The 14,236-nt window shown below is 39.9% G+C and overlaps 2 protein-coding genes across 2 annotated transcripts; one reads left to right on the top strand and one right to left on the bottom strand.

Annotated features, from left to right (window-relative positions):
- Positions 1–1,527: 1,527 nt before the first annotated feature.
- p2rx2 (purinergic receptor P2X, ligand-gated ion channel, 2) lies at positions 1,528–5,951 on the bottom strand. The gene is made up of 12 exons (XM_035166422.2): positions 5,785–5,951; positions 5,021–5,156; positions 4,822–4,893; positions 4,642–4,717; positions 4,454–4,550; positions 3,587–3,667; positions 3,330–3,474; positions 3,058–3,188; positions 2,845–2,935; positions 2,705–2,770; positions 2,524–2,601; positions 1,528–1,626 (listed from the first exon to the last, which is right to left on the bottom strand). Exons 1-12 carry the CDS (start codon positions 5,949–5,951, stop codon positions 1,528–1,530), a joined length of 1,239 nt encoding a protein of 412 aa, XP_035022313.1.
- Positions 5,952–7,102: 1,151 nt separating this feature from the next.
- On the top strand, positions 7,103–13,719 carry pes (pescadillo). The gene is made up of 15 exons (XM_035166702.2): positions 7,103–7,268; positions 7,496–7,575; positions 7,941–8,094; positions 8,330–8,439; positions 8,591–8,762; positions 8,863–8,952; positions 9,101–9,217; positions 9,631–9,708; positions 10,122–10,211; positions 11,555–11,685; positions 11,797–11,922; positions 12,164–12,348; positions 12,634–12,800; positions 12,893–13,060; positions 13,323–13,719. The coding sequence occupies exons 1-15, from the start codon at positions 7,245–7,247 to the stop codon at positions 13,395–13,397; spliced, it is 1,767 nt and encodes a 588-aa protein (XP_035022593.1). The 5' UTR covers positions 7,103–7,244; the 3' UTR covers positions 13,398–13,719.
- The last annotated feature ends 517 nt before the right edge of the window (positions 13,720–14,236 follow it).

Below are 14,236 nucleotides of genomic sequence, written 5' to 3'. Positions count from 1 at the left end.
CTTACTTTTATATGACAACGTTTTTTCTATTCAACATTACTTTTAGTAAGTGAATGGAGTGGAGTATTCCTCCACCGCTGCCTTTTTCACCTCATCAGATCTGTCGGCTTGCAGTGAAATGAATAAGACGTGTCTATCAAGTGTTTTATTGTGGTGTTGCAGGTGAGACAATAATTTAGATCCTTTTTTGGATTTCTTAGTCTTCGAGTCTTTATCTGCACAGTGTTAGCATTTGCAGGCAGATTGTGTATCTCCATAGTGATTGTCTAAAAAGAAAAGGGTTTCCTGGCTTTTGAAAATGTATATATATATATATGTGGGGAAAACATTTGGTGGTTGGAGACGACTACAAGCGAAGCTGGATTACAATGATCTTTACTGGTGCACCTCCATCTCTTTAACCTCATTGCTCCACAGCTGACTCACTTGCCTGTAGATGGGTTTATCCCAGACAAGTAATCACATTTCACAAGCACAATTAGATTCACTCTTTGGAGCTTCTCACAAGCACAAACCGTGCAGGTCGGTTTACAAATGAAGGCCCAAGAACAATATTGGAGACACAGCGACTGAGTTCTTTACATTTCCAGTTTTTCCCCTGTAAATACATCTTTAAACTAAAGCTTTTCTGAGCCTATTATTGTAATAAATTAACCAAACCACTACCCTCTTCAAGTCATAACCTTTTTACAGATATTTTAGATCTTTACATGTCATGAGCATGTTTCTCTAACTGACATGTCGCTGTACGCTGTGCTCCTCCATCCATCATGGTAAATATTGATCCATTAGTCTTGAGTCATAAGTATTTTTTTCCACTGCTGACATTTTGCTCTCAGGCGTTCAGATGGATTCATACTTCACCGGAATCTTGTTAAAGAAACCCTTTTATGGGAAATGCTGTTGTTATTTGATTACCGCTCATCGCTCTCCTTGTGCGTCTCGTGACCATTTCCTCCTCATGTATCTTCTCATTACACCAAACGCGTCAGGTTGGAAGATGAAGGGAATGAATAAGTGTTTCACATTATAGTGTATTCTTTAATGAGATGATATCATAATGATGATGATTGTCTGTAACAAGTTAGCAGAGGACTTTTATTGTTGGATTGAGTGTCGGAAATACATGAACATACAGTTTGTATGGTTTGTGAATCTGTTTTTCATGACTGAGTTTCTCAAATATTTTTCTGCTCTGAAATATTTTGAGAAAATAAACATCCCCCAGGTGGTTTTACAGTCGTCTAAGAAACAGGTTTATTGACACAGTCCAACAGTGGCGGTGCATCGAGGTTTGAGATGATAGATGAACCCACTGCACAGGCAGAGACTTTGAGAGAATCAGCTGTTCTACTTTGAGCAGGTTTCCTCCGTCCATGTTTTTCTCTGTCAGTTTATCCAGCCAACAGAAGCCCGTCACTGAGCTGTCGCAGACTCCTCACTCAGAAGTTCTGTCGTTGCCAGTCAGGTGGTTTTAGGAGAGTACCCACACGTGGCCCGGCGAGGACTGAGGGAACTGTGATGACATCACAGCGGTACACCGTCTGAAAGGTCTGAGTGGACGGAGCCGAAACTGTTGATGTAGCTGAGCTCTGTGGGAATGGGCACTGTGGGCTCATTGATAACCTGCACGGGACATTTAGAGAGGAGGGTGTTATTGAAATAGTCGTAAATACCTTTCACACTATGCCCGGCTTATTTTTACAACATGGCTTATTTAAAAAAAATTCAAATACATAATGCTGCAGAAGCAATGCTTTGGGTTTTTTTCACCTGACTACAAATTGATTTCTATGGTGGGTTTGAAGGCACAATGCAGCAAAATACATTGTGCTTTTAACATGAATCACAGTTAACCTTCTGAAAATAAAGACACGAAAAGCTCAATCGCAAGCTCACAATATGTGTTTGGCATTAGGATCAGAGTGCCCCGTGTTACCCCGATTCTGGGTTCCTTTCCAATCCATTCATAAATGGGCAAGTAAAGAGGTAATGGTGATGAGACACATTAGGAATAAATCAAGTAACATAGTACACAACATATTGAGTATATTTCAAATAAATTGTTCAATCGATTGTTATCAATGAAGTAGGGAATTAAAAACTCAGTAGCTACTTGTCAGTTTGTAAAATGAGAGTAATGTTTTTCTTTTTGAAATAAAAAATTAATGGGACAATCAAACTGAAATGATGGAATACTACTACTCTGTGATAACTGTATGAAAAGCTTAAATGAGAGTTAAGAGATGCAATATTCAGGCAATATATTATAAATCACTATTTGATAACTATATTTGCTCCTTATTCATTCCACATTAACCGAAAACATTTTGTGAACCTTACTGTAAGCAAACTGCACACTAACATAGATCTGTATGTATTTTTCAAAACATGTTGGTGAAAATGTTTGTTTATTAGCTCTTTGTGAGATATAAAACCCGCTAATAATCAGTAAACTGCCACAAACACAAATGGATTTATACAGTGCTGAGTAATAAATGAATATTTGATGCCGCTGCTCACTTCATCAAACTTTCTATCACTGTAGACTTCGTTCTTGTCAATAAACGTCAGCATGATCCAGTCACAGATGATGGTACACTGGAGGGTTGAAATGAAAAGAGGTAAAACAGTTTGCAAAGGCAATTACAGAAGCTGTCCCTTTGAAATCTGAAGATTAGAAAGAAGAGAAGTAATCGCTCACAATCCCAACTGAAGTCAAGGCAGTCACAGTGCTGATGATGGTTGGGAGGGGACTGAATTTACCAGCCTGCAAAGAAATGACTTGTGAATGATACGAATATAGAGTATATATACTGCAGGGGTGACGGAGTGTCCGCTCACGTGTCCATGAACAATGACGTCCAGACGGATGCCGTAGGCCTTGATCAGTGTCCGAGAGTTGACCCCGTTCTCACTGTAATATTTGGCAAATCTGGACAAATGCACACGAAGGACAAAGACAGGAAGATTTAACACAGGCCGGAGTAAAGACCACAGTTTAATATGTAAGGCCTACATAGGTTTAATATGTCAGTGTTTGGGGTTGGAGCTCACCTGTAATAGTATCCACTGCTGTCCTGATCCTTTCGGAGATCAAGACGACGGAAGGAGTACGTAGGTTTACAGTGTGAAGGATCCAGGTCCAGGTTACACTTCCAGTTTATGAAAACCCCTATCACTCCTCCCTGAGCAAAAACAGCAGTGACCATTCACATCTTCCCATCTCCAGTTTATTCTTAACACCTCTTTGTGCCATTCAAAATACATGATTCAACCATTTATATATTCCTAAAATCAGAAATCTACAACACAGATGTCAAACTCACAGTCTTGCAGAGCTCAGTGAAATTCTCCCTCGCTTTATTTGCGATGTATCCCAGGCGGAATTTTGGACAGTAGGGGTCTGTCTCCTCATCATAGTGACACTTACTGAGGTATTTCTTCATGTCACGCCTGTCTTTGAGGTTTCCCCTGCCAAAGACAAGAAGAGGTCTGAATTTCCTCTCCAATGTGTGTGTGTGTGTGTGTGTGTGTGTGTGTGTGTGTGTGTGTGTGTGTGTGTGTTGTGGAGGACGTACTTTACCTCAATACTTTAAATTTAGGGAAGTGAATGGAGTTCCTGATGAGCACTGTGAAGTCGATCGCCTCCACTAATGGTTGTTCACTGTTAGAGACACCAAATAATCATGATATCCTAATCTTATGAAATTCAATCTTATAATCTCTTACCACATTACTCTTTATGTTTACTCCTATGTGTATGTTTATGATTGGTTGCTATGTCTATGTAATATTGATCTTCATCATTGATACTGGGCATTGCTGCTATTTTCAAAGCTACTTCACACTTTTATGTTTCATTAGTGCTACTATGCCCTTGTTTTTTTACAACAAATTAGGTCCATGGATGACACGAGCTGAATGGGCACATAAGTAATTGTGTGATGACCTGGATACCGAAGGTGGTGGTGATGTTAAGGTCTTGCACAGTCATCACTGGTCTCACTGTGGTTTGTGGCTCCTAAACACTTGCAACCACTTAAAACCACGTTCTGTCGGCTTGTGACCGCTCCCATTGGGTGGACAGTTAAACCAAGGGGAGATTTTATAATTAAGGGGAGGAATATAATTAACTCACTGGTCTATGTTGTATCATATTTTTTGAGATTTGTTGAAGTTGGTGCATGTTGCTTACGATAAAAAAAATAAAAAGCTGAAACACTATAGTTAATTCGACCAAGCCATATTTACTAACTGTGACTTTTTTTTCCCAATTATCTTATATTTTAAGATATAGCCAGCTGCCTCTAGTTTTTTTTATATTGTTTATGCATCAACATATTTGGTTTCTTTGTCTTCCAGGTCCTTTGAGGCCTTATATTAGATTATTGAATGATCCAAATAAACTTGCCTCATCAACTTGGTGGTGATTGTGCATCCCCTGTCTTACCGTACTACAGCGTACCCTTCAACAGGACACCAAGTTTCGACCTCGCAGGTTTGGAAAGTGTGGTTATAGTACTGAACACATCTGCCCGTCCTCCTGCCTGTAAGAAATTGTTTAGAACAACGGACAACTGAGGCAAATACAAACCAACAAGACACGAGGAAAGATTTAATGAGTAATACAATCAGTACCATGGCCTTTAAAGTCAACCTCCCCTCGGACACAGTCAGAATCTGTTGTGCAGTTGGCCCTGGGAACTTTGAAATGCTAAATTGAAATGAGACAAATAGGAAAATAAATAAAATATATGTCTGTGAAACTCATACACTAAATTGTCTTTTCCTGCATACTAGCTTCAGTTGACCTCTCACCTCTGCGCAGGTCCCCTGCCTCTGATCATATGTGACCTCTCGTCTCAATATTGCACTAATCACATCACCTCCCTACAAAGAAAATGCAAAAAGTACTCAGAGGTATTCACACTAACATGAAGCGTTACTGTGATTATGCCAGTGGAGTATATTTGGTGGGAGTGTCTTGACTGTGCTGCAGCATTTACTCTGGCCTCACCTCTGAGGGTCGGACGTACGCCACAGTATCCAGAACATCATCTCCATGAACCGCTGTGCCTGTCATGACAGTGTAAACGGAGCTCTCTGGACGGGTCTCACTCTCTTGGTACGCTTTCTCACTTATAAACACATACCTTCAGGGCGATAGAACAGACGGAGGCAATATCACATTTTCTGTTCTTGTACATACATTTTTACAAGAGGTGTCGAGTTACCATGGGCCTGTTAAAGCCCTCATTACTGACGACAAGGGAAGATGACGCACTTCAACCATACAACCGAAGACATCTCATCTAAGAGATCATTTAAGGTCTGAAACAATAAGATGAGTAATTAAATTATCGCAAACTCTTTATCTATCAAAACTGCTCTCCTCATAGCAGATAACATGTCTGGTAAAGGAAAGAGATGATGCTGTTGTTGTTTATTTGTTTCCTCTTAACTGCAAATGGAAAGTATTCCCTCTGCACAAAATTGCATTTTACGAGTTCAAAAATTAAAAGTCACATATTTTGTATCCTTCTATGCTCTATTTACAAACAAAAGAATATTTCTGGCAATTTTGCTGTCGTATTTATACTAATACGAGTTCATACTTTACTGCAATTCCTAAAAGATGCATTAAAACAAATATTATATATAATTCTGAGCACAAAATATGAAGAGAAATCAACATATTGAAGTTACCAAAGCTTTTGAATTTCATAGATTGTCCCTTTATCACACAAAGAGAACATGCAAATACACAAAAATGATGCTTACCAGATGAAATAGGTGATCACGAGAAACTGAACGCTCCTGTAAATGATTCCAAGAGTTCTGTTTTTAACCACCATCACCTTTTCTGTCTCATAGTCCAAGAAACCAATAAAATAGTCCTTTATAAACTCACGGAGTCGCATGATGAACGTATGAAATACTTCACCCATCTCCAGATTTGTTGTTGAGGCCTAATTTCTTTATGTTTCTGTCTGAATCTGGCTTTTTATTTCTCCCACTGTTTCTTTTTGTCACCCTCTGCTCTGGTCTGCATCTCTCCAGCATCCCTGGTACCAGTGAGGGTGGGGGGAGCAGAGAATGGGGTGGGGTTTCAGTTGTGGTTGAATCATCCATTTTATTTCCTATATATACTAGCACTGATGTTCCTGGGCATACAATCTGAATAACGTGCTTATAGTGCTCAGAGGTGTAAAGCAACGGAGTAAAAGTACTCAGTTACAGTACTTAGGTAGTTTTTGGGAGGATCTATACTTTCCTTGAGTATTTATATTCATCAGGACTTCCACCTTTACTCCACTACATTTGAAAGAAAAAATATATACTTTTACTCCGTTACATCGACATTGGACACCTCGTTACTCGTTACAAATTAAAATCTGAATATAAGTCCAATACCATTTGAACCTCAGTGTATAACGGCTGCCTATCCGCAGCGCATCGCGGAGGTGCACGCAGAGCACAGGGACACGGGAGCACGCGCGGCACATCTGAGGCGGGAGCGCGCATTCAGCTGAGGAGCGCGCTGAGTGTAGCCCATATTAGAAATATAATGACAAACTCATTCTGCTTATTCCAGTCCACATATTCAACTTCCACTATAAATTTGATACACAGAAATAGGTGTAAGAAAATAAATAACAACTTGGTACTTGTTAACATATGTATTTTTCATTTGTCAGTGAATGAATTTAGAATTTAGGATTAAGTGACATTTTGAACATAGATTTTGTTCTCATGAATGTGGCACCTGACTTCATTATTTTTTTCAAACGTAATATTAATAATAATTTGTTTATCATTTTATTTTTTATATTTAAACCATTTTGAACTCGCAAAGTGAACTACATGCTTTTTACTTCCTCCTAATATTAATACCAAAAACCGTTCCCCTTTAACAGATACACATCTATTCTTAATATTTGTCCCTGTTCAGCCTTGCTTACCTGTGTGATTACCCATAAACTGATGTGGGTGTGTTTTAATGAATAACAAATGTTAAAACAATAAACAAATAAAACACACAGGGATGTTTTTCTCTTATTTGATTTCTTTTTTTAAACAGGCGGACAAACGGAACCACCTCGGGGTCCTGCTTGCACGTCAAAGCACACGTGCATCGACTACGTGGGGCTGCTGCTAACGTTGTGTACACACGTGAATTGTGTGTTTCGTTAAGAATTACATTTTCTAAACGTGTGTAGAGATTCAGATACAGTTCAGTGATGGGAGGTCTTCAGAAGAAAAAGGTAAGAGTCGCTTTGGGGCTAATGTCAGGCGCGGGGACATCAAATATCAGGATAGCAGCCTGGTTAGCTAGTTAGCTAACGGAGCTAGCTGAAGTTTGTTTTTCTACAATCGTGTTGGATGCAGTTGAGCGTTTGAAGACGTAGATGTTATGTTGTTAACTCGACTATTTAATGATTTAAGATGGTTTGTGGGAGTTTGATGTGAGCGCATGTTCGTGTTGTTACAGTATGAGAGGGGATCAGTCACCAACTACATCACCAGAAACAAGGCACGCAAGAAGTTGCAGCTGAGCCTCCCGGATTTCAGGTAACATCACAATGCTCAGAGTAATTTATCTGAATTTTAAATCGACGTCATCTCAGTTGATGATCTATGAGAAACATAAACGTAACATTATTGAAGTCTGATCAAAATGGCCCTACAATAAATTCTTCCTCAAAAATTGTTATTGTTATGTAATATAGAGAACTATTGAGTCAATTTGGAGACAATTCTTGGGATTGTAGTTTGAATGCTGATGAATTGTGTTGCATTACACTTGTAGATGTTGTGTATATTTCAATTGTAACAATAGCTCATTAGAGAATTTGCTTCAGGATTCCTGGCTGGAGAGATGCACTCAGTAAACAGCCATGTCTCATAGAAAAATGACTCTCGACTCCTGTTTTCAGGCGACTGTGCATCCTCAAAGGAATCTACCCTCATGAGCCCAAGCACAAGAAGAAGGTGAACAAGGGCTCCACTGCCCCCAGGACCTTCTACCTGCTCAAAGACATCCGCTTCCTGCTGCATGAGCCCATCGTTGGCAGGTTCAGAGACTACAAGGTATTACAGACATATTTTTCACTGGTTTTGTGTGAAATATCCACACCAATGCAACAGTTTTGAAAGTAAAAGTTGATTTCTCTTATTTGCGACAAGGTCGTAACTTAAATTGCTTCCTCCCTTACATACTAGATAGTACTTTTTCCCCCTGTAGCAGTTTCTTGATTGGACTTTTTTCAATTACGGTATTGAGTATGAACACTTATCCTTTTTTCAAAATATCTTGTCTTAACAGGTGTTTGTACGCAAACTTAAGAGGGCTTATGGAAAAACAGAGTGGTCTGCAGTTGAGAGACTGAAGGAGAACAAGCCCACCTATAAACTGGACCACATCATCAAAGAAAGGTGAGTCTTATTCTCCTCAGTCCACATAGGATTTTCTCTGGATAATCAAATTTGAGAACTGCTAATTGTAGTCTTTTGTAATCAGAGAGATTAAAAATAAATCATTCTTTATCAAGTTGAATTGCCTCACATGTGCTCCTCTGTCTGACAGGTACCCCAGCTTCATCGACGCCCTCCGTGATATTGACGACTCCCTCTGCATGTGCTTCCTCTTCTCCACCTTCGCCCGAACAGGAAAATGCCACGTTCAGACAATCCAGCTGTGTCGACGCCTCACTGTGGAGTGGATGAACTATGTGGTTGCAGCTCGTGCTCTCAGAAAGGTGCTAATGCATAATATTTTTGGGGGGGGGGGTATTGATATGAACTGAGTTCATTGACCTCTGATTGGCAATGCATTTAACACTTTCCTCTTCATGACAGGTTTTCATCTCCATCAAGGGAATATATTATCAGGCTGAGGTGATGGGACAGCTCACTACGTGGCTGGTGCCATACCAGTTCTCCCATGATGTAAGTGCAGAATGATGAAATGTAGTCCATAGTAATTATGCAATTAATAATCACCCAAATAACTTATTATTTTTGCACATTGTCGGCTTCGTTTAGTAATTTTTCCTATTGAGACTTAGTTGAACTTTTTTTTTTTTTGCCTTTTTAGCACCCAACAGATGTCGACTACAGAGTAATGGCAACATTCACAGAGTTGTACACCACTCTCCTGGGATTCATCAACTTCAGACTGTACCATTCCCTCAACCTGCTCTACCCACCAAAGGTATATTGGATTTTGAGAACGAGGACCAATGTCGAACTTGGGGAGTAAAAGCTCTTCAGATATTAAGCCAACACGTATTTCCTTGTAAAATGTTTGGTGTAATCAGTAAAACCAGTTATGTCACACAGTTGGAATATATATACACTTGATCATTCCTGTTGTATAAATAAGTAAAAACAAGTTTGTAGATTGTCTCCCCTGTGCTCATCTCTCCCTCAAATGTTCAGGGTCACTGATCTCACACATGTTTTTGGCCTCAATACGACATATGATATGACAAAATACCCTTTTATTCAATTGCTTTAAAGTCTCCACCATATATATTACTTCATAATTCTGGATGGACATGAATGTAAACTGCAACTTGACTGGTTGGTATCTGTGCTCTGTTGATGTCATCCCTCTTTTTCCAGCTGGACAGTAAAGCAGAGTCAGAGCTGAAGGAGGACAATGAGGAGGACTATGCCATGGATTCAGAATGCTACTTAGAGGTGAGGCTCTTTATCTTGAACGTTTTAAAGGAGTAATTACTCTAATCTGTTTTTTCATATCCATTAAATATATATATTTTTTTATCTATTTCTTGTATATCTCTCTTGAATGAGGCAGATTTTTTAACAAATCCCTCAATGAATATGGGGACTTTGTCTGAATGCATTTAGTTTGTGTCTATTCCTTTTGTCAGATAGGACATTCATCCAACCTGATGCAAAGCAGGGTTTCTAAACACATTTTGTTAGCAGCAGTGTAAAAATACATTAATTAACTAAGAACAATGGTACACACTTCCTTAATTTTGAGGTCATAATTATAAGTTACCAGTATCTAAGTTGTTTATGCAGTGCACATGTAAATAATTACCTTTAGTACTGTTGCTCTAATTCTGTTGTTTTTGTCTGAGCAGAAACTGTCAGCTCTGAGCGCCAGTCTGGCACGGGTAGTCTCTACTGCAGAGGAGGAAGAGGCTGAACTTGACCAGTTTCCTGTTGATGGGGTAAGAAAACCAGTTCAAAACATACGATTCAGTTTATTTTGTGTTTTTAAATATACTAAGAACAAAACATTGATATCAAAGCTATGACACTGAGATGTGTCATCGGAACATGCAGAAAAACAAGAGCTAATGCTGAACAGGCCCCAAAAGGGCAACATGTATAGAGTGAGTAGTAGTAGTAGTAGAGCAAACTTGGTTCTAAAGTTTTGCCCCAAGACTGAACCAAACGTCCACCAGAGCTGAGAAGCCAGAAAGATTGATCGGCTCATCTCCCATCATGGGATGATGTCCTGGACTGAAGCTGACATGACAGGGGAGCAGAACTGGTGGCACAACCTGGCTCTCCTAGGTTAGAGAGTGGTACCTTGGCTGTTGACAGGAGTACATGCAAAGTTAGCTTAGCCACCAGGCGAAGGCAAGTGATACAGTAGATGGACTCTACTCCAAAATGCACAGAGCTGGAGTTAAATATGGATCAGTTAATTTAGCCCAGAAGATCGTCCAACTCGATCCGTTAAGCAGTGATTCTCCAACGCTGGTTGATGAACCGAGCAGCTGCTAATATTGGCTCAACTTCTTTCTCTGATAACTTATTAAAATAATTAGTCTCTGGGGACAGAGGTGAGAGGTTATATCTTTTCAGAGGAGTTAAAACTTTTGGAGGTGTGAGTCTTGGGATTACAGCTGCATGTTTGGTTGTTAAGGACAAGGTATCCACCACACTGTGGAGCTTGTTTTGCTCAACTGGATTGAGCTCCACTTCAGGGACTGTTCTGGAACCCAGAAACCTTTTTAGGGACTTGCATTACCTGCGTCTCCTTAACATGAGCTTAGTTCCAGTTTGGGTTCTTGGATTGAAAAAAAAAAATTGTCATACTTCACTTTTAAGCATTTACACAAATGTGGGTTGGGGGTGTCGGTGCTGATCCTCCCTAATGGGTCAAACACAAGCATGGTGACTGCTGCAAAACTGTCTTTCAAGGAGTTTATAGAACTACTCAATTATACCAACAAAATATTGACATTTTAAATCCCTCAGTGATCTTATTTTCAATTTTTATGATTGAACCAGAAATACAGGGAACAGACTTTTAGTGCCTGATTTTAGCTTCTAGCGTCGTAGTCCCTGGGATTGGATGAATGGCCACACCATTTTTGGGTCATTGTTATTAAAGGAATTTCTTTTATTGACATAATTATGCAACACAGTTTGGAAAGTGAAATCCATTTATACTGCATTGAACAGTAGTACAATGTCTTGGCTTCTTGTGGCACTGCATCAATGGGATTATAAGAAACCATGACCAAAAAATCATTAACTTTCCCTTTCTTCTGTTCTGCAGGAAGAACTGGAAAATATGGAGGCAAAAGAAAAGGAACAGAAACAGCAGGAGGCCCAGAAAAAGCTCTTTGAGGGCCTCAAGTTCTTCGTCAACAGAGAAGTTCCTAGAGAGTCTTTGGCTTTTGTCATCAGGTGAGTGAGATCTGCTGCCGTGAAGACGTTTATAAGCAGAAATAATTGATCCTCATAAACCTCATAACTGATGCAAAGCCTATTTTTAAATGATCTGTTTGCTGCTTCCAGGTGTTTTGGTGGCGAGGTGTCATGGGACAAGTCTGTTTGCATTGGAAGCACATATGAGGTGTCCGAAGAAACCATCACACATCAAATTGTTGACAGACCCAACGTCGACAAACAATATATCAACAGGTAAAGGAATGTTGTGGTTGTTTTAACTTTAACATTTTCTTTTCAGGCATGTAGAATGTCACTTTTAATTAAAAAAATGAGAATTACAGTATATCTCAACTTTACCATATCCTTTTCAATGCCTCCTTTCCATGGCTCTCTTGCCTCAAACACATTCATGGTTTTGACAGACCCTGTCCTTGTTCTTTGCCAACTCACATTGGCTTTGTAAGAGGCTAATGTCATAACCTTGTTGTTTCAGGTACTACATCCAGCCCCAGTGGGTGTATGATTGCATCAACTCCAAGATCCTCCTGCCTGTGGAGGACTACTTCCTCGGAGTGACTCTGCCTCCTCACCTCTCTCCGTTTGTGGAGGAGAAGGAGGGCGACTACGTGCCCCCTGAGAAAGTGAAGATCATGGCCTTACAACGTGGAGAAAAACCTGGTATGACCTGAGACGTTCCTCTGCTATCTCAGCTTTCATCCTCTATAAAAACTTTTTAAACACTTGTTCATGTGCATTCAATCAGTGTTTTAAATTAGGATTTAGATTTTCTTAGCCTGAAATCAATGGACACACAGATGATGGCTATTTAGTTCAGGCAACTTCTAAAAGCAATTTACTGCAGCAGTAATGAATGAGAAGATGCATGAGAGTTGTGTTAAATTGGTTTTAGTAGTCAGATTTGATAGTAATGAATGATTTTTCTGTACATTTCTTCCTTCATAGCCCATGAACAGGAGGATGAGGAGGAGGAAGAAGAGGAAGATGAAGAGGAGGATGATGATGAAGAAGAAGAAGAGGAGGAAGAGGGTGACATCGATGATGGAGATGATGACCTAGAGGCAGAAGAGAAGAAGCTTAAGAAGATGGAAGAACAAAGATCTCAGGGCAAGGTAAAAGATTCCCGATCTCTTGCCACTTTTTTTATTTTTTATTTTTTTTATAAATGTGTGCAGCCATTATTGACTGGTCTTCTTCCTTCTAGTCTCTGCAAGTCAAAGTGACGCCTGGAAAAATGAAGGTAGAAAACCCGGTTCGTTTGGAGGAGGAGGAGAAAGCAGAGGACAAGCGACTTGCCATTATGATGATGAAGAAAAAGGAGAAGTACCTCTACGACAAGATCATGTTCGGAAAGAAAAGAAAAATCCGAGAGGTTCGATTCATTTTTCCTCTTGATTATGGTTTCACATGAAGATAAGACTGTTTGTGCAGCTTTGTGAAAAGATAACATTCTTACATTCCTTTTTTTCCAGTATCTTTCACTTATCTCGGTTTGACAATGTTTGACAGTATTGTGTGGATGTGAAGAGAACATGTGACCCCAGGGATGAACCTTCTGAGTTCACTGGCCGCTGAGGCTTGTGTGACCTGTGTTAAGCATCTGTTCATTGTGTGCATTCATTCTCTTCCTACAGGCTAACAAGCTTGCCGCCAAGAGGAAGGCCCATGATGATTCAGAGAAAGCAAAGAAGAAGAAGACCCGTAAATGACTCGTCTGACTGCATCCTCTTCAGACTGACCATGTATTTATGTTTATGAGGTAGCGTGCATTAGAGGTTGACATGTCATAAAACCTGCAAGTGCATTCGACATGTCTGAGTGAGTTGGTGCTCATGATGTTTGTGTGATAACTTTCAAGCTGAAATGGTTTATTCTAATTGTGTTATAAGTCGTGTAAAAGTAAATGTTTGAATTCATTTTGTTTGTATGAACTCTGCTCTGCTATTCTACATTACACAAGATATTCCACTTTATTTTAAAATCTGTACTTGAATGAGTCTGTATTTTAAAGTAAAAACACCATGTATTAAACCTGTCTCCTGTGATCTTGCAACAATAAGATAAAAGTTTTATAACTGTTTAGCTGCTGTGTTTTTCTGCACAATGAACCACTGGATGGTCAATTCAAAGATTGTTTATTCCTCAAGCCGGACTGTTGATGATAGATGAGCAGCTCATGGTGTCACTTCCCACAGATGTTAATAAATCAAAAGAGATTCAAGGAATGTACCAAGACTCATTTAACATTGTGGCCTCAGAGAACAGAGACTGAGGTCATTGCACTGTTGGTGGGTCGTCTTGACTGGTCCACACGATTGGCGGGCGTTGGTGACGAAGGAGCGTAAGCCCTTCTGCCCCCTGAGATGTTGCTTTGATCTTGGTGGGCTGAAGGCCAGGCCAGTCATGTCGCGCACTTCTCAATCTTCCTCATTCAGACTGAGACACTCTCTGCCCGATCCCCCACCTCGCACCCTGATCTGCATTCCATGCATGCCCATTCGGTCCAGATCTCAGCCTGGCACACCCTGCCCAACAAAGGCAGCAGTGT

Source organism: Hippoglossus stenolepis, chromosome 9 (assembly GCF_022539355.2).
Source record: "Hippoglossus stenolepis isolate QCI-W04-F060 chromosome 9, HSTE1.2, whole genome shotgun sequence".
NCBI lineage: Eukaryota > Metazoa > Chordata > Actinopteri > Pleuronectiformes > Pleuronectidae > Hippoglossus > Hippoglossus stenolepis.
This window is presented reverse-complemented; position numbering and strand designations above follow the sequence as displayed.

Coding starts and splice junctions, on each gene's coding strand:
- p2rx2 (XM_035166422.2), bottom strand. CDS start 5,951: ATGGGTGAAGTATTTCATACGTTCATCATGCGACTCCGTGAGTTTATA. Junction 2,936..3,057: donor AGCAGTGGATACTATTACAG/GTGAGCTCCAAC, acceptor GCATTTGTCCAG/ATTTGCCAAATATTACAGTG. Junction 2,602..2,704: donor CCTTGACTTCAGTTGGGATT/GTGAGCGATTAC, acceptor TCAACCCTCCAG/TGTACCATCATCTGTGACTG.
- pes (XM_035166702.2), top strand. CDS start 7,245: ATGGGAGGTCTTCAGAAGAAAAAG. Junction 7,269..7,495: donor GAGGTCTTCAGAAGAAAAAG/GTAAGAGTCGCT, acceptor GTGTTGTTACAG/TATGAGAGGGGATCAGTCAC. Junction 13,061..13,322: donor AGAAAAGAAAAATCCGAGAG/GTTCGATTCATT, acceptor CTCTTCCTACAG/GCTAACAAGCTTGCCGCCAA.